At 66.9% G+C, this 16,677-nt stretch overlaps 1 protein-coding gene across 8 annotated transcripts in view; it reads left to right on the top strand.

The window, feature by feature from the left end:
- Nucleotides 1-16,609, top strand: part of RIPOR1 (RHO family interacting cell polarization regulator 1) — a 32,297-nt gene extending 15,688 nt beyond the window's left edge. For 5 of the 8 annotated variants that reach the window (XM_054840227.1, XM_054840226.1, XM_054840223.1 and 2 more), the window contains 21 exons: nt 4,367-4,493; nt 6,684-6,833; nt 7,170-7,248; nt 7,552-7,575; nt 8,071-8,124; nt 8,233-8,385; nt 8,472-8,535; nt 8,614-8,657; nt 8,857-8,982; nt 9,205-9,353; nt 9,593-9,722; nt 10,909-11,718; nt 12,126-12,265; nt 12,638-12,812; nt 12,959-13,094; nt 13,203-13,364; nt 13,506-13,664; nt 13,802-13,998; nt 14,111-14,194; nt 14,478-14,568; nt 15,610-16,609. In XM_054840227.1, the coding sequence (XP_054696202.1) occupies nt 4,393-4,493; nt 6,684-6,833; nt 7,170-7,248; nt 7,552-7,575; nt 8,071-8,124; nt 8,233-8,385; nt 8,472-8,535; nt 8,614-8,657; nt 8,857-8,982; nt 9,205-9,353; nt 9,593-9,722; nt 10,909-11,718; nt 12,126-12,265; nt 12,638-12,812; nt 12,959-13,094; nt 13,203-13,364; nt 13,506-13,664; nt 13,802-13,998; nt 14,111-14,194; nt 14,478-14,568; nt 15,610-15,707 (3,126 nt within the window). In that variant the 5' untranslated portion in view covers nt 4,367-4,392 and the 3' untranslated portion in view covers nt 15,708-16,609. Of the gene's footprint in view, nt 1-1,119; nt 1,433-4,366; nt 4,494-6,683; nt 6,834-7,169; nt 7,249-7,551; nt 7,576-8,070; nt 8,125-8,232; nt 8,386-8,471; nt 8,658-8,856; nt 8,983-9,204; nt 9,354-9,592; nt 9,723-10,908; nt 11,719-12,125; nt 12,266-12,637; nt 12,813-12,958; nt 13,095-13,202; nt 13,365-13,505; nt 13,665-13,801; nt 13,999-14,110; nt 14,195-14,477; nt 14,569-14,810; nt 14,875-15,609 lie in introns of those variants that run through there. The other 3 variants (XM_054840228.1, XM_054840222.1, XM_054840221.1) reach the window with 3 other exon arrangements.
- Nucleotides 16,610-16,677: the final 68 nt, after the last annotated feature.

Genomic DNA, 16,677 nt, shown 5'->3' with positions numbered 1-16,677 from the left:
TGCCCTTCCTCGGGGATACTCCGCGGGGTAAATAAGCGCTTCCTCCAATTCTTCCCATTCGCAGCTCCTTCCCTTTCCTGCCGCCCTCCCACTCGGCACAAGGAGCCAGCCGGCCTCCCGCCGCTGCGAGGGCAGATACCGCCACCGCGTCCCCACCGCTGCGGGGCCGAGAGCACCCAGCGCCCATCCAGCCCGCAGCACCCGGACCTCCGTCCCCTGCTCTGCCATGGGCTGCGACCTGGGATGCCGTTCACTAACTCATCCGACTCCCAAAAAATCCCAATCCCCCTCCTCGCCCGGCACGGGGGGCAGGCAAGGGGGGGGTCCTGCCTGCCTGGAGGAGAGGCAGGGCGTGGAGGAGGTCAGGGAAGAGGCATCCCAGGCTCCCTGTGACCAAGACGGCATGGCGTCGGTCCCCGGATGCTCCCGTCCTCTGTGCCGGGGAGGGACGAGGGGCGGTGGGAGGGAAGAGCTGCTCCAGCCCACGCCGGGAGCCGGCCAAGGGCCGTGCCGGGGCCGGAAGGGGCCGGGGGGGGCTGGGGTACGCGCCCGGGTTAGGGCAGCGGGGACGCAGCTGTGCAAACAAGGATGCGGTGGCTGGGCCGGAGGGAGCCGTGCCGACGGGCTGAGTTCACAGGCTCCCGAGGTCGTCCCCGCCGTGCGCCCGAGGGTGCCGGGGCGCGGGGGTCGTGCCGCTGGCGTGGGGTGGCGGGACCCCCCGCTTGTCACGGATGCCGCGGGCAGGATGGACCGGCCCGTGACCACCGCGCCGTGCCCTCGTCGGGGGATGCCGGTACCCCGCTGTGCCCGGAGAGGTGGCCGCAGTGCCACCAGCCTGGGGACCGCCGCCCAGCCCTGCCGGCCCCTCCTGGGGAAGCCCCTTGGGGTGCTGCTGGCTGCTCGTGGGTGCTGCTCCCCGGGGTCAGGGGTGCTGGGTCGGCCACCCCGGGCGTTGCCGGGCTCCGGTGAGTGACGTTACTGGAGATGCTGGTCAGAGCACCCCCAGGGCTGCGGGGCCGGGGATTTGGGGGGAGCCAGTTTGGGGCGTCTCCGACCAGGGCAGTGTTGATAAACTCGCCGGAGCGACCTGAGGCTGGTGTCTGAGTGTCGGAAACAGAAACCAGCTGGGACCAACCCAGCCGGTCGGACTGCCCCCTCCGCCGCTCAGACCAGCATTCTTGGGATCCCAATCATCTCCAGAGCACCAGGCGTCGAGAGAGGAGCCGGCGGCCGGGTGTGAGAGCCCCGGGGTGGGCTCCGGCACCCCCCCCGCCGTGCCGCCCGCCCGGCTCGCTCCCACCTGGCTGCTCTGCCCTCTCGGCCGCTGCCCACGGGCAAGCGCGGGTCAAGGACAGACAGACGGACGGACTCCCAGGATTGCGTTTCCTACGCCGGGAGAGCTGCAGGCGGTCTGCGGCGTGGGCACGGCAAGGTGAAAAGCTTGGTCGGGAGGCGGCTTCGTTAGCACCGAAGCCCTAATTAAGGGCGGGGGGCTGGCAGGTACTGGACCTTCGGGGCAGGACCTTTGGGGCAGGACCTCTGCGGTTCCTTCTCAGGAGAGGGAGGGACGTGCTTGGGGCTCAGGCCGGGGCAGGGACACGAGTGTGCCGGTGCTCTGCCCGGCGCCGGCCTCCCGGTAAGCCTGGTGCGGGGCTCACCGGCCTCGGCGAGATGCGGCAGCCGGCTGCCTCTTCCAAGCGTGCCCTGGGCTCTGCTCCCCGCCGGGGCTGGCTGTGCCGCCGTGGTACCAGGTACCTCTTATCTCGGTAATGTCAGGAATGCACCACGCCGGGGTTTTTTCCTCCGCCGTGAGCCAAGCGTGCCAGGAGCAGAGACCCCACACCCTGCCTGCCCTGCCTGGCGCAGGCACGCTGCCCTCCGGCACCCGGCTGGCTGCCCGCATCTGCCGGGCTTGAGCATCCTTGGGGCTCCCGGGGCATCGCTCCTGCAGAGCGGGGGCACGGTGTCCCCCTCCTCGAAGGGGGTTTGGGGTCCTGGCACAGGAGCTGGGCTGCAGGGTGCCAGGCCTGGGGACGCAGGGTGCTGCGGCAGACAGGCTGGCGCTGGCAGGACCTGGCGGTGCCCGGGGCCGGGCGCTGAGCAGCGGGCAGCAAGTGCCGGGGCTGCGCCGTCCCTTGCTGCCGACTCGGGTCTGCACGCGTCCTGCCGGCGAGCTGCCCTCGTGGTACGGTGCATCGCTGGGGTGTCTGGGGGAGAGCCGGGTCCCTGGGCAGGGATGAGGGCAGCGCTCACGGCACTGCTCCCTGCGCCACTGCAGCAGCCCCGGGTGCCCTGGAGCACGACCCAGCGCGGTGCAGGTGGCTGCTGGAGCCTGCGAGGGGTCTGGGTGAGTGGCTGGGGATCGCTCTGCCTCTCCTGGGGAGCTGTGCTGGGGCATTGGGCCCCCCCTGCAGCACCCCAAACATCCTTCTTCCTTCTGACACCCCCAGCAGCCTTCTCCCTCATAGAGCCCCCCATGGCCCCAAATGGCAACGTGGGCTGGCGAAGGATGGGCTGGGCAGGGCCACGCTCGCCCCGTGGGAGCTGTGACCTGCCCCACGCGTGGGGACCCCCCTTGTAGGGGTGGTGGGTGCAAGCACCGGTGCCGTGGGCCTTGCTCGCTCGGTGGGGAGCAGATTAAAGAGCCCTGCAGAGGGTAATCTGCCCAGGCCCCGCAGGTCAGCTGGGCTGCCGGGGATTACAGCTCCTCCTAATGAGCTTAATTGGGACAGTGTTGTCCTGGAAACTGGAGGGACCGGCACCGAGATAGCGCTGAGGCGGTGGGACCCACAGAGCGGCTCCGTGGTCCTGGGCTGGGGGGGACCAGATGGACCTGCTGCGTCCCGGCTCCGCTGGGATGGAGGTTAGTGGCGGTGGCTGGCTTTGACTCCCAATGGCCCCGGCTCATTGCGGGCGCTGTGAGTGCCCGGCCCCAGCCTGGCGTGCGGGGAGGTGACGGCATGGCTGCGGGGAGGCGGGGAGCGCAGCACCGGGGCCATGCCCGCCAGCAGCCCAGCAGGCGCGTGCCACGCGGGGACGGTTCGAGCTGGGCTGCCGTTGCGCCGGCGGAAGGCGTGCGGATGGCGGAGAGGCCGTGGGAGCCCCGGCAGCGCCCGCGTCCCCGTGCCATCATCCCCGGTGCTGCTGGGGCCGGGGGCGTGTGCAGGAGGAAAGGCAGAGTGAGCCCCTTGGGGAGCGGGGAGGTGGCTCTGTGTGGGGTTGGCTCTGCCCCGTCTGCCAGCCAGGGAAGCTGTGCGTCCCTGAGGTCCTGCCTGGCCTTCTCCGGCACGGGCGGCAACTGCCCGGCACCCCGCGGCCTCGTCCCCGGTGGCTCCTGGCTCCCGCAGCTCGGCTCCGGGGGCTGGCGGGGACAGAGGGACCGAGCTGGTGTCAGCGGTGTCAGGATGAAGTGGAGCATCCAGCAGCCTCTGCCCTGCTCCCGCGGCTGCCCTGCGGGCTGGGATCCTCCGTGTGCCCGGCCGGCACTGCTGGGGGTGGCAGGGCCGCGAGGGGCCCCGGACTCCCCCGCACTTGCCGTGTGCCCCTGCCGGGGCTGCAGCGATGCTCCCTGCGCCCAACGTGGGGGTGGCAGCTGGGTCTGGGTCCCGAGACTCAGAAATCTGCTCTGTCCTGGCCACTGCGGGGACAGGCAGGTACAGGCAGCGGTTTCGGGGCTCCTGGCACCGTCTCTGGTGCTGCCAGGAGCAGAAGGTAGGGCTGTGGTGGCCGTGGGGCTGGACACTTGTCCTCGCGGACTTTCCAGGGTCCATCAGGGAATGGCTCAGCCTTTCCTTCCCTGACACAGAGCTCCTGGCAAAGCCGGGGACTTTCCAAAGCGCTTTGTTGTCCATGGGTTTCCCTCCTGGTTGCTGAAGCGAGCGGAAGCGAGCGTGGAGACGGCGAAGGGCTGGGCGGCCAGGTCCGGCCCTGCGCCCTTCCTGCCCCGGCAGCGGGGTGGCACGGGGGACAGTGGGACGTGGGACGAGACGGGGTTCAGGCTGGGGCACAGCGGAGGGTTTGCCATGGTCATGTCCGGGAAGGGCCATGGTAGGAATTAGGCATCAGCCCCTTCCTGTGGCTCCCAGGGGTGCAAACTGGGGTGTATACGTCCGTCTGTCCCTGCTGAGCGCTCACGGTGTCCGGAGCTCTGCTTCACCCAGGGCAGGGCACCGGCAGCATTGCTGGCGGCAGCGTGGGAGCTGCGTCCCCGGTGCCACCAGGAGCATCCCTGGGCTGAGAGGGAGGGAAGGCTCGTAGCCACCCCGGTCGCTGGGTGCCGTTCCCGTCCTGGCCTCGGTGGCAGCCCTGCCTGCGTGTGTTTCCCCACCCTGCTGCTGGTGTGACCCCCTCTGTCTCGTCCCCCCAGGGAGGCCCTCCAGGTCACACTCAACGATGTCACTGTCTGTGCGCCCGCAGCGCCGAGTCCTCGTCACCAAGATCAATAGGAGCCAGTCCTTCGCTGGAGTGAACTCGACGGCCGACCGGCCCTTCAGGTAGGAGACGAGTGCTCGTGCTGCCTGCCACGGGGGACGGGGACGGGGACACGCTGGGGCGCGGCGGTGGGACCCTCTGCGCATCCTGACGCACCTTCCCAGCCTGCCGTGCCGGACCTTTGTGGTACGTGGGGGGTGTTGCACGGGGGGCTGCAGGGAGCATCGAGGCCAGATGGGAGGCAGAGCCCATCACCCCAACCCTCCGCTGTGCCGTGGCCAGGCTGGGTGAGGACCCTGCAGCCCTGCGGCCGGTGTAGCTTACCCTCGTTCTTCAGCCAGCTCTTAGGAGCTTCCCTGTCACCATCTCATCATGTTTAATGGGGGCGGTGAAGGAGCCGGGGTGGCTTTGAAGCGTTGCGTCTCAACGGCCTTGCCATCCTGCGGCGGCTGGTTTCGGGGTTTGAGTGCTGGCGTGAATCAGGGTTTCCTCCGGGTCATTTCAAACCAGTTGCTGAAGGGTTTTATTGGCTGCCCGTCAGCTGCGTTGCGAGGAGCAGCCGTTCCCTACTCATCCTCTCCAGCCGCTGGCGACGTTACGGTCCCATCATACCCTTCCTCCTCCTCTCCGCTGAACCTCGCGTCGGTGAGAACTGCCCCGTGCGCTGCTCATCCCTGCCACCCTGCTCCGCACCGTCCCTAGCTCCTGGCTACCCTCGCGCGGGTGGCTCTGGGGACGTGGGCATGCCACGGGCTTGGGCTGCGGGACTCCGGCATTTTAATGCTTTTAATCCCTTTTCCTAGCGCCCAGCCAGGCTCCTTACCTCCCCGTGCACCCACCGGTGCGAGCGGTGCCAAGCTGCTTTGCCAGGCTATGGGCTCCTTCACTGGGTGGGCACAAGCCCAGGTAGAACCTCCCCATGCCTGGGAGCAGCTCTCCAGCCCTGCTCGGCTCTTGTCCCCAGGTCCTGGGCCAAGTGACACGCTCCAGGCCACCGGCATGTTGCTGGATCTGGGGGTCCCAGAGGGGATCGCTTGGGGACGGGGTAGAGGGAGGACTCTTGGACGCCTGCACCCAAGCAGCTGGCAGGGAGATGTTTGGGGGAGATGTCTCCAGAGGCCCTGAAGGACAGGGATGAGGAGGGATGGTGGAAAGCAAGCCCTTACCCATCGCTGTGGCTTGGGATGGAGCCAAGACGTTCATTTCCCCCCCCGCAAATGATTCGGGGAAGTCTTTTGGCCACTCCTGCGAAGAGCGGCACAGGATGGGAGGTCCAGGCCGGGGCTGGGAACCGAGGAGCCCGTGGTGTCTCCTGGGCGCCGGTGGCATGACGATGCGTTGGAAGGAGGAAGGGAAGAGCCGGTCTGAGCGGGGCGTTGCTCGCTGCGCTGGGGAGCGACTCCGTTGCACAAGGCAGGAAGGGTGGTGTTCGGGTCCCGGGCGCTGGCATCCCTTCGGGTCGGTCTCCATACGGCGGCTTCGGTGACATCTGGAGAGGCACAGCATCAGTGACGCTGTCCCTGTCCCTTGTCACTGTGCTGTGTGATGAGGTGACAGGGCTGCCTGTGCCCAGGATGCTCCCGTGCTGCCACCCGCTGGGATCCCCGCCTGTCCCTGGCAGCGCACGGTGGCAGGGCCGCAATCCGATGGTGGCACGTGTCACCCTGCCACGGTGCCTGAAGCACAGGGACCATCTCCGTGCCCCTGGCAACCCGCGCTGCTGGCGATGGAGCAGAGCGTGGCCCCTTCGGAGCGTGGCCAGGGCTGGAGATGTCCCCGCAGGCACTCCGGGAGCGCAGCTTGGCTCCGGCTGGTGCCAGCCCCGTTTCCCTTCGCTCCCTCCAGCCGGCGCCTGGGACCCCCACGCCTCCGCAGTGGCTCCCCCACGGCCAGCCTCTCTGTCCCCGCTGGGACGGGGGTAATTCCCTGCTCTTCTCCACCGCCAGCTTTGCGGGTATCTCCTCGTCCTTCCCATGGCTTTGGGGAGGCCAAATGCTCTGGGGGGGCTGCAGGCATGGGGTGCAGACAGCGCTGCCCAGCCTCACGGCCCCGTCTCGCCCGGCCCCGCTGGCCGGTTAGACTGGCTGCTGGGGAGTGCTGGGAGAGGCAGGCGGGTCCGGGCGGACCTGGCCTCCATCCCAGAGCTCCTTCTTGTCTCGAGACACGGTGCCCGGCAGGCTGGGGCACCCAGACGGCCCCCGGTGCTGTGTGCTGACCCTGGCCGCCCCGGGTTTCCCTGCTTCTCTCCCCAGGAACCTCTCGCCCTTCACCCCCACTGTCTCCCGCAAGACTGGCTCCAGGGTCAGTAGGATGTTCTCAATGTCCCACAAATCCCCACCACCCAAGGTGCCTCAGCCCAACCGCCTGGACGAGGTGTACGAAGCTCTCAAGAAGGGCTTGACGTAAGTGCTGGGGCTCCCCGTGGCCGGGCGGTTGGAGGCGGGGAACCCCCTGAGGGGCACGGGGACAGCTTGCCGTGTGGGTTGGGGTTGGCAGCTCTCCGCTCTCACCAGGCAGGGACATGCCAGGTCTCCTGGGCGCAGTGCCGTGGGTTCCCAGAGCTGTGTGGGGTCCCACATCTCACCACGTCCCACGTAGAGGCACAAGTGGGCTCCCTCGCCTGGGTGCTCGAGTGAGTGGGGACGCGGGACCGATGTGCTGGGTTGGTGTGGTCTGTGGGTGGCAGGAGCCCTGGACACGGCGTCCCAGCCTGACCCCTGCGGTGTGGTTGCCCCCAGAGCCTACCTGGAGGTGCACCAGCTGGAACTGGAGAAGCTCAGCACCCAGATCCGCGAGTCCAAGAGGAATTCGCGCCTGGTGAGTGTTGCTGGGAAGAACCTTACGGGGAGCGGTGCTTTGGGCAGGCGGCCGGGGCAGCTCGTGGTCCATCTGTGCCCCGGGGCAGAGCCTGCTTCTGCGGGGCCATCAGGGGCCAGCCCTGGCTCTGGTGCTGGGCTTGCACAGGGCTCCTGTCCTACTGTCACGCACTCTCCAGCCCTGGCTGGGTGCTGCACGACCCCGCCGACACGCTACGGGTGGTGGGCGTGCGACGTGCCGGGTGTCCTTGGGTGGGCAGAGCTGGCTTTGTGCTGCGTCTTATCCCTCTCCTCTCTCCTCCAGGGCTTTCTCTACGATCTGGATAAGGTAAGCGGGAGCAGTGCCCCGATCCCCCCCTTGCCTTCCCCATCCTCGCGCCCGGGATGTGCCACTGCCGGCCCCTTCTCCGCTCGCACTGCCCCCCGCGCCTGCCCACCCCCCCAGCCCCTGCGGTGGGATCGGGGCTCTGCGGGCAGGGGGAGGTCTGGCCAGGGGGTGAAGCAGAGACAGGCAGGGGCTTGTAGCCTTGCTTCTTGCTAAAAAAAGCTGTGGCTGGGGAGTGCTGAGCCTGGGTTAGCTCTGAGGCTTGGGAGAAGAGCACCCCGGAGCCTGGCCCGTCTCCTGGGACACCCTCTGGAGCAGGGGAGGCTGGAGGGTGCTGCAGCACATGGGTGCAGCTGCCGCCCTGCACCTCCCAGGCAGGGCCGGTGACCAGGATCCGTCCCGGCCGCAGCACGGGCACGCAGGGGGACGCATCCTGACCTGCGGTTCCTCTCCAGAGGGGTCGGGCTGCCGCTCACTCCGTCTCCTCTGCTTTTCCAGCAAGTGAAGTCAATCGAGCGCTTCCTGCGTCGCCTGGAGTTTCACGCTAGCAAGGTGAGACCTGGGGACCGGCGTCACCTTGGGGGTCCCTCGGTGCGGCGCTGGGATGGCCGTGCTGTCCCCCGTCCTGCCCCTCACCGCACCTCGGGCCTGTCCTTGCAGATAGATGAGCTCTACGAGGCTTATTGCATCCAACGTCGGCTCCGTGATGGAGCCCACAACATGGTCAAGGCTTACAGCACGGGCTCGCCGGGCAGCCGGGAGGCACGCGAGAGCCTGGCCGAGGCCAGCAAGGGCTACAAGGAGTACACGGAGGTGAGGCAGCCGGCTGGGGTGGGCTGCCGGGGTGCTGGGTCCCCCGGGTGGCTGCTGATGGGTGCTGTCCGTCCGTCTGTCCCCAGAACATGTGCCTGTTGGAGAACGAGCTGGAGAGCCAGCTGGGCGAGTTCCACGTCCGGATGAAAGGTAACGCATCCCGCTCCGTCCCCGGCCTGCCGCCTGCCTGCCTGCTGCCTGCTGATGTCCCTCTGCCTTCTCTTGCAGGACTGGCAGGCTTTGCCCGGCTCTGTGCTGGTGACCAGTACGAGGTTGGTGGGATTCTACGGGTTGGGATCTGCTGCTCTCCTGCCCTGTGGTCCTTGGGGTGCCTGGGGGGCGTAGGTGGGGCGCCGGCATGGAGGGCACGCTGCAGGGCGGTGGTGGGTGGCACGGGTCCCTGGGACGCACGGAGAGCACCCACGACGCCAGTGCTGTATCTCCCCCATACCCACCCTTCTGCATCCCCAGATCTTCATGAAGTACGGACGGCAGCGGTGGAAGCTGCGGGGGCGCATCGAGGTGAACAGCAAGCAGGTGTGGGACAGCGAGGAAATGGTTTTCTTGCCCCTCGTCACCGAGTTCCTCTCCATCAAGGTACAGTGCAGAAGGGGACAGGGACAGTGTGGGCCAGCTACCACCCTGCATGCCGGCAGGGCTTCTCTCCAGCACCTCACCTAAACCTCGCCCTCACTGGGTGGTGGTGGCATCCTGGCAACAGCAGGGATGTCCACGGCATCGTGGCACACGGCATGGATGTTCCCAGCATCCGTGAAATCCCTACCGCCTTCTCATCCTCTCCTCCCTCTCCTGGTCCAGGTGACGGAGCTAAAGAGCCTGGCCAACCACGTTGTGGTGGGCAATGTGTCCTGCGAGACCAAGGACCTCTTTGCGGCTCTGCCCCAGGTCGTGGCTGTGGATATCAATGACTTGGGCACCCTCAAACTCAGCCTGGAGGTGACCTGGAAGTGAGTATCTCGGCAGGCATTGCTGGTAGCACGTGGCAGAGCTGGGGATGCCCGGCATGGCGTGGCAAGAGCTGGCCCGCCCTGGGCTCTCTCCCATCCCAAAACCGGGCTGCAGTTATGGAAAACTGAGGGTCCAGAGCTGGGCTCGATGGGGTCCTGGTGTCCTGCTTGCTGCAGAGCAGGGTCGAGACCCGCCCTGGGCTGGCACGGACCCCTCATCTCCCTGCTCTCCTCCCCAGCCCCTTCGACAAGGACGACCAGCCCTCGGCAGCCAGCACCGTCAACAAGGCCTCCACGGTGAACAAGAGGTTCTCCACCTACAACCAGAGCCCGCCTGACACACCGTCCCTGCGGGAACAGGCTTTCTATGTAAGTGTGGCGCCGGAGAGGTGGCCCGTGGAGGGGTCTGCACAGGGACGTGTCCAGGCTACGTCCCAGAGGGTGGCACGGGGGTGGGCAGCTCCTCTCCAGCCATCCAGCCACGGCTCCCCGGTACCGGCGCCTGCTCCTCCCGTGCTCACAGCTCCTCTTCTCTCTGCCCAAGAGCCCGGGGCGGGCGGCCAACAAGCACGGTTGGTCCTTGCTGGACATCTTTCGGGAGACACTCTTCGAGAAGCTGTCTCAGAGCTGCTCCTGCGGCGACGTCTCCTCGGCCGAGCTCGGGAGATGGCCGCAGCAGGGCCGTGTAAGTGCGAGGGCTGGAGCCGGCCAGTAGCTTAGCCCGGCGGCGTGGCCATCCCGCAGTAGCCGTAGCCGCTCCTTGTCTCCTACTCACTAGCCCCAGCTGATGCTCAGAGGCCGGATCCTGCCAGGCTGGGGTCTGGCTGGCCCCGAGGAGACTGTCCCCAAGCTGGGGCAGCCTGGGCTGCACGGGCCAGCCCCGCTCCTCCGTCCGCACGCCCTCGTGCGAGAGCCGGGGCACTAGTGAGTAGAAGGCTTGTCCGTGTCCCTGCACTGGTGATGTCGGTGTGCTGTGCCGTGGCATTGATGTGGTGCTGGTGTGATGGTGCTGGTGTGGCGCTGGCGTGGCATCGGTGCTGGTGTGACAGTGCTGGCGTGATGCTGTCACGGTGCCGGCGTGATGCTGACGTGGCGTCGGCGTGGCACTGGTTCAGTGATGGTGAACCAGTGGCGCGGCGCTGACGTGATGGCTGGTGCTGCCCACCACGAGCTGGTGCCAGAGCTGTCGCCGCCCTTGCAGCCGTGGTGGTCATGTCCTCAGCTTCACATGTCGCACCCTGTTGTGGCCATGCCGGGGAGCCGCTGGCACTCCGGGGCTCTGGGGCACGCGTGGCTGGGCCTGGGGAGCCATACTCCCCCCCCCCGGCATGGCATGGGGTGCAGGGCTGGAAGAGGCAGCCGTGGCCTGCCGGGTCCTTGCCACACGTTCTGCTGTGCCAGCAGAGCCGGGGCGGCGCGGCAGCCTGCGCGGGGGGTTGCGGCAGCCTCGGTGCCCTCTGGCTTGGCCGGATCCTGCCCCCAGTTGAAGGGAAGGCAGCTGGAGGGGCAGGGGCGGCAGGAGGGTCTTGTCTGACACCGTTTCCCCCCTCCCCAGAACATGCTGCGGCGCCAGGAGGAGCTGGAGAACGGCATGGCCTGGTCCATCTCCTCCGAGTCCTCGGACGACTCCTCCAGCCCCCAGCTGTCCGGCAGCGTCCGCCACGCCACGCACAAGCCCATCGTGCAGCCCGAGGTGCAGGCCTCCGCCCCTGCCATCGAGATCTCCTTCTCCCAGCAGCCGGAGGAGGCTGGGGCCGGGCCCGGGGCCGGCGGCGGCAGCGTCCCCGCCGCGAGCCAGCCGGAGGAGCTGGGCAGCCGTAAGAAGGATGCGGTGGCCAATGGGCACGTGCCCTACTCCCGGACTCTGAGCCACATCAGCGAGGCCAGCGTGGACGCCACGATGGAGGCCAAGGCTGCGGAGAGCCCCTGGGAGCCTGTGCCGAGCCCGGAGGACACGGGGATGGGAGAGCGGGACGCGGACCCCCTCCCGGGCGCCTCGGTGGCAGCTGCCGTGGCGGGGCAGGACAGGGGCGCCGAGGCCAAGCCCCGTGCCGCCGTGGCGTGGGCCATGACCTGCGAGGAGGAGGTCGGCGGGGCCGAGCCGGTGCAGAGCCAGGCGCCGGCACAGGACAGCTGTGGCACCAGCGTCCCCGCGGCGCTGCAGCAAGCCCCCGCGGAGGAGAGGCCCATCCCCGCCCCGCCGTTGCCTGCCGGCGTCCCTGAGGTGTCACGGGGGAAGGTGGTGGATTCGGGTCTGGAGGAGGCCATCAGCCTCCTGGGCTCGGCCCTGGACGACTATCGGGGGCAGTTCCCGGAGCTGCAGCCCCTCGAACGGGAGCTCAAGCGCCTGGAGGAGATGCTGCTGGTGAGGGGCTCCCAGCAGTGCCGGGGGCAAGGGGACGGGGCCGTCCCTGATGGCAGTGCCCAGGGATGATGGGGACAATGGGGATGGGGCCGTCCCTGATGGCAGTGCCCAGGGATGATGGGGACAATGGGGATGGGGCCGTCCCTGATGGCAGTGCCCAGGGATGATGGGGACAATGGGGACGGGGCCGTCTCTGCTGGCAGTGCCAAGGGACGATGGGGACAGGGCCGTCCCTGATGGCAGTGCCCAGGGACCATAGGGATAGGGCCATCTGTGATGGCAGTGCCCAGGGATGATGGGGACAATGGGGACAGGGCCATCTCTGCTGGCAGTGCCCAGGGCCACAGGTCACAGGGCTGTCTTGGCTGGCAAGCCAGGATCTGACCCTGCCGTGCCTTCCTCCGCAGCAGAAGCAGGGCGTCTTCCTCAGCCGGGCCTCCAGCATCAGCCTGACAGTGGAGCATGCGCTGGAGAGCTTCAGCTTCCTCAACACCTCTGACATGGAGGACTCAGAGGGCTCTGAGGAGGAGCATCTCCAAGATGAGAGGTGCACGGCGGGGCTCACGGGATGGGGCACGGGGCAGGATGCGGCCCTGGGGCAGCTGGGATGGGGGATGCCCAGCTCTTCCCGGGTGCCCATGCACATTTAGACTAGCCCATCACAGCTCAGGGCAGGACCAGCGTGAGAAGCAGCAGGATCTGGCCCTTCTGGGGGCACAGTGCCACCCTCTCCATGGGGGTGGGCTGGGAGGCAGCCCCCATGCCCTCTGCCCCTGGGACCTGCTCCTTCACCCAGCCCTGATGCTGTGATACTGTAGGTCCTACAGAAACTCTGTCCAGCGTTGCCCCGTGGGTGGGGAAGGGTTGGGTCCAGGTTTCCCACACTGACCCACTGCCTCGGTCTCTCCCTGGCTTGCAGGAGGGCTGGCAGACCCCGGCGCGGCAGCAGGGCCCCCAGTGCCGGTGAGACGGGGGCAGACGACACTGGCATGTGCAGCGGCTCCGAGGCCAGCACCGACCCCATGAGCACTGGCAACGAGTTCCTGGATAAGGCTCTGGTGCTTCACCTCAACAACTGCAACCGCCTGCTGCTGGTGAGGACAGGGGCCGGGGCACAGTGGCAGGAGACGTCCCAGGGACCTGTGGGTCCCCCCTTGAGGGGTGTCTCCCGCAGCATGGAGGCTGTGGTGCAGGCACTGAGCTCCGTCCCTGAGGTCCCTGGTTTGGCCGTGCCTTGCAGAAGCTGGGCACCTTCGGTCCCCTGCGGTGCCGGGAGATGTACGCCCTGGACAGGCTGCTGCGGGAGGCGCAGGTGCTGGAGATCGTGTGCCAGCTGACGGAGGAGCGAGCGGGAGCGGCCGGCTCTGCCGCCGAAGGTAAAGACACGCAGCTGAGGGGACTGTCCGTGCCACCCCGGGGGCTGTGCGGGGCCCGGTCCCCCCTCGCTGTGGCCCGGGGAGGTTTGACAGTGGCTGTCCCCACAGTGGTGCAGTTCTCGACGCGGAAGGAGGGCGTGCTGCCCCTTTGGGACCGCTGCGTGGAGGGGCCCAACGTCTACGCCTGCCCCGTGGAGCGGTTCCTGCAGGTGCTGAGCTCCCAGTACGCAGCACCCATCAGCCAGCGGCACCCTGGCTTGGCCGATGCCGGTGAGCGGATGCCCAGGGGTGTTTGGGGAGAGAGTTGCCAGCCCCACTCGGCGACCATGAGTGGGGGCCTGTGGGTGCCAGGAGCCCCGCAGAGGGGTGGCCACGACTGCTGCGCCCCCTGACCCCGGCTCTTTCCTGCAGTGTGTGTGAAACTGGTGGAGGATGTGCTGAACCAGCGGCTGCCGCGGCGGCCCGGCAGCGCCCAGGGTGAGCAGGTCACCATCTTCCAGTACTGGAGCCACTTTGAGTCGCTCGGCGCCCTGGTGCTCGACACCTACATGATGGAGCTGGCAGAGGAAGGTGGGTGCGTTGGCACCCTGCGTGGGGCCATCTCTGCCCGGCACGGGTGCGGGGTGCCCAGAGATGGATTCCCTGTGGCGGCAGGGGCAGTGCCGCCGGGCTCCCCGCACCTTGGCTCAGCCGGTGGTTCCCCGCAGTGCTGCTGGCGCAGAACCTCAACTCGGACGACCAGGACGTGGTGCTGCGTGCCCTGAAGCGCATGCCCGAGGGCCGCCTGAAGAAGGAGGGACTAAAGGCGCTGAGCCTGCTCCTCGTGGAGGGCAACAGCAAGGTGGTGAATGCCGTGTCGGCCCAGCTCCGCAGCCTGGCAGAAAACCCCCGCTTCCGCCAACGGGTAAGCATGCCCGGCACGCCAGGGACGAGGTGGGCTGGTGCCACAGCCCCGCGGTACTGCCCCCCCCGGCTCTGCCGCAGGTGGTGGCACTGACCCCCGTCATCTCTCCCAGGCCCTTGTGTGCTACCTGGAGCAGCTGGAGGATGAGGAGGTGCAGACACGCGTGGCAGGGTGCGCCGCGCTGGGCTGCCTGAAGGTGAGAGGGACGTGGGGAGGAGGCAGCAGAGCTGCATCTTCCAGAGGAAGAGGAATCGCATGTGGCTGGCGAGTCCAGACACCTGCACAGCCTCCTGCTCCCGGGAGAGCAGAGCTGGGGGGCGCCCCAAATGTACCGGAGAAGCAGGCAGAGGCAGGGCAGGAAGGGAAATGGGGAGGAAGGGACAGGACGAGTGACTTTCCTGCACCGTGGGGCTGCAGCACCCTGTGTGTGTCTGTGCCCAGCCCTGCCACACTCAGCCCCTCGTCCCTTCCCCTTGCAGGCCAAGGAGAGCATCGAGCAGCTGGTTTACCTGTGCCAAACCGACAAGGAGCCTGTGCGGGAGGCAGCCAAGCAGAGCTTGATGCTGTGTGGTGAGTGTCCCGCTGCTCTTCTCCTCTCCCTCCCCACCCATGGCATCCCGAGCAGCACCTCCCGGTGCCGGCAGTACCCACAGGAGAAGGGGGTCCCGGGCTGGTCCCTGCCTACCCCCCACACTCTGGCTCATCATGCCCCAAAGCTCTGCCAGGCAAGAGCAAGCTGGCAGCCGGCAGCCAGGGTTGGGCGTCCTGCGACCACAGAGCACTAAGCCTGGTTGTTATTTATTATTTGCTAGATGGCACTGAGAGAACCATCTGAGTGGGTTTCTAGGCCTCCAGATCGCGGCAGCTGCTGCACAGGTTGGGACACGTGAGCCGTCCTCGTCCCCCCGTCCCCGCTCCTGCCGCTTTGCTCACGAATGTCTCCGTCTTAGAGCCTGTCAGCTATGTCACGTTTTGGAGTCTGTGTGTCTTGGTTGTTCATAGAGCCCGTCCCCGCGGTACCCCGGCACACGTAGGCGCCTTGTGTCCCATGTCCCAGCAGACTGTCCATGTCACCACCTCTCGCTGGGGATGGTCACCGCGGGCAGATTTGCATGCGGGGGTGCCGGGCGAAGAGCTCAGAGCGAGCTTGTAGCGTGGATGTGTGCATCCTTGTGTGCGCCCTGGGGTCCTGGGGAAGCCCTCGGGATTCCCGTGCCAGTGCATGCAGATGTGCACAGCTGTTTGAGATGCTGGAGCCGGCACAGCCCTGGCCGCTCTGCCCCAAGCTAGGCTCTCCACAAGCCGGCACTCCTGCAGCCCTGCGATCCCTGCCCTGCGTGGGCACGGGCACGGCAGGCAGCTGAAGAACAGGATTTGCAACATCTGAATCGGGAGCTCTGGGGGCTTTTTGAGCTGGATCCCGGCTGGGACCTGCCCACGGGTGTGCTAAGGAGGACAGGGGCGGTCTCCACTCGGTGGCCGTAGCCCGCCGGCTCTGCTCAGCCAGGCGTTAGCCACGTCTGCCCGGAAAGGCCAGGAGAAGGTGGCTGGGGATGGGCAGGGGACAGAGCCTCTGCAGTTCTGTTCACTGACCACAGTCTGTACTTGCAGGGGAAGATGGTAAATCAGCTCACCGCCGGCTGGAGGAGACCCTGGACAGCCTCCCGAGGATCTTTGCGCCAGCCAGCATGGCCAGTACAGCTTTCTGAGACGCCACGCAAACCCATCTGCCGCCCCTTGAGGGCAAAGACACCGCTGGGCCGCCCGGGTTCGCACGGACTGAGGCCGGCCGGGACCCGGCAGCTCCCACTCTCGGCAGCACAACCGCAGTATTATCCCCGCCGGCAGCTCGCCGCGGCCACACACTGCCTTACGGAGCACCGCTTCCCCGGCCACCGGCCACCAGCCCCACGGGGTTGCCACGTACGCACCCCTGGGCTGGGGAGGGGGTTCGCTGCACATCCCACCCTCTGGTTGCTATTTAAAACCCACGGGGAGCTCACCCTTCCTGCTCCCCCTGCTCCTTTCATCGGCTACAGCTGCTGGGACTGGAGCAGCAGGGAGATGTACCGGATTTCTCTGCCTCCTCTCGCCTTCCTCCTGCTCGAGGGCACGTGCCCTGTCCCGGAAGGACCTGCACTTTGGAAACCACACCGTTTCTTTCCAGGAACTACCTGGGCCTTTGGGGACTGCTGCCCTTTGCCACCTGGAATCCCTAGGACTTAAAATAAAATGAAATATGAGATATTAATATATTCTGCTGGCGTTTCTTCTTTCCAGCTCCACATGCTCCTGTCCCTCCCCGGCTGTGGCTGTAGGGTGCGTAGTGAGATGTGGCCCCAGCTCCGAGCCTTTCCTGGAGGGGGCAGGAGGAATGACAGAGGGACGGACAGACGGACAGACAGAAGCTGCCACCTTTTTTTTTTTTTGTGTTTGTTTTCTTTTTGTTGTCGTCGTCGTTTTATTTTATTTTTTATTTACAGATTTTTGCAGAAAAACAAAAGCAAAAAATTCTTTTCTATAATGTCTCTATAAATCTATATATAATGTAATTACAGAGAACAACTAATTTTGATTTTAAACCAGAAATAAAAACAAACCTTTAATGAGTGATGGGTGTGGCTGTACGGGTATTTCTTTGGCCGCGCTGCCCAGGGGTCAGCATTGCTACCGGAGGGT

The sequence above is a fragment of the Grus americana genome, chromosome 13 (assembly GCF_028858705.1).
Source record: "Grus americana isolate bGruAme1 chromosome 13, bGruAme1.mat, whole genome shotgun sequence".
Taxonomy (NCBI): Eukaryota; Metazoa; Chordata; class Aves; order Gruiformes; family Gruidae; genus Grus; species Grus americana.
This window is presented reverse-complemented; position numbering and strand designations above follow the sequence as displayed.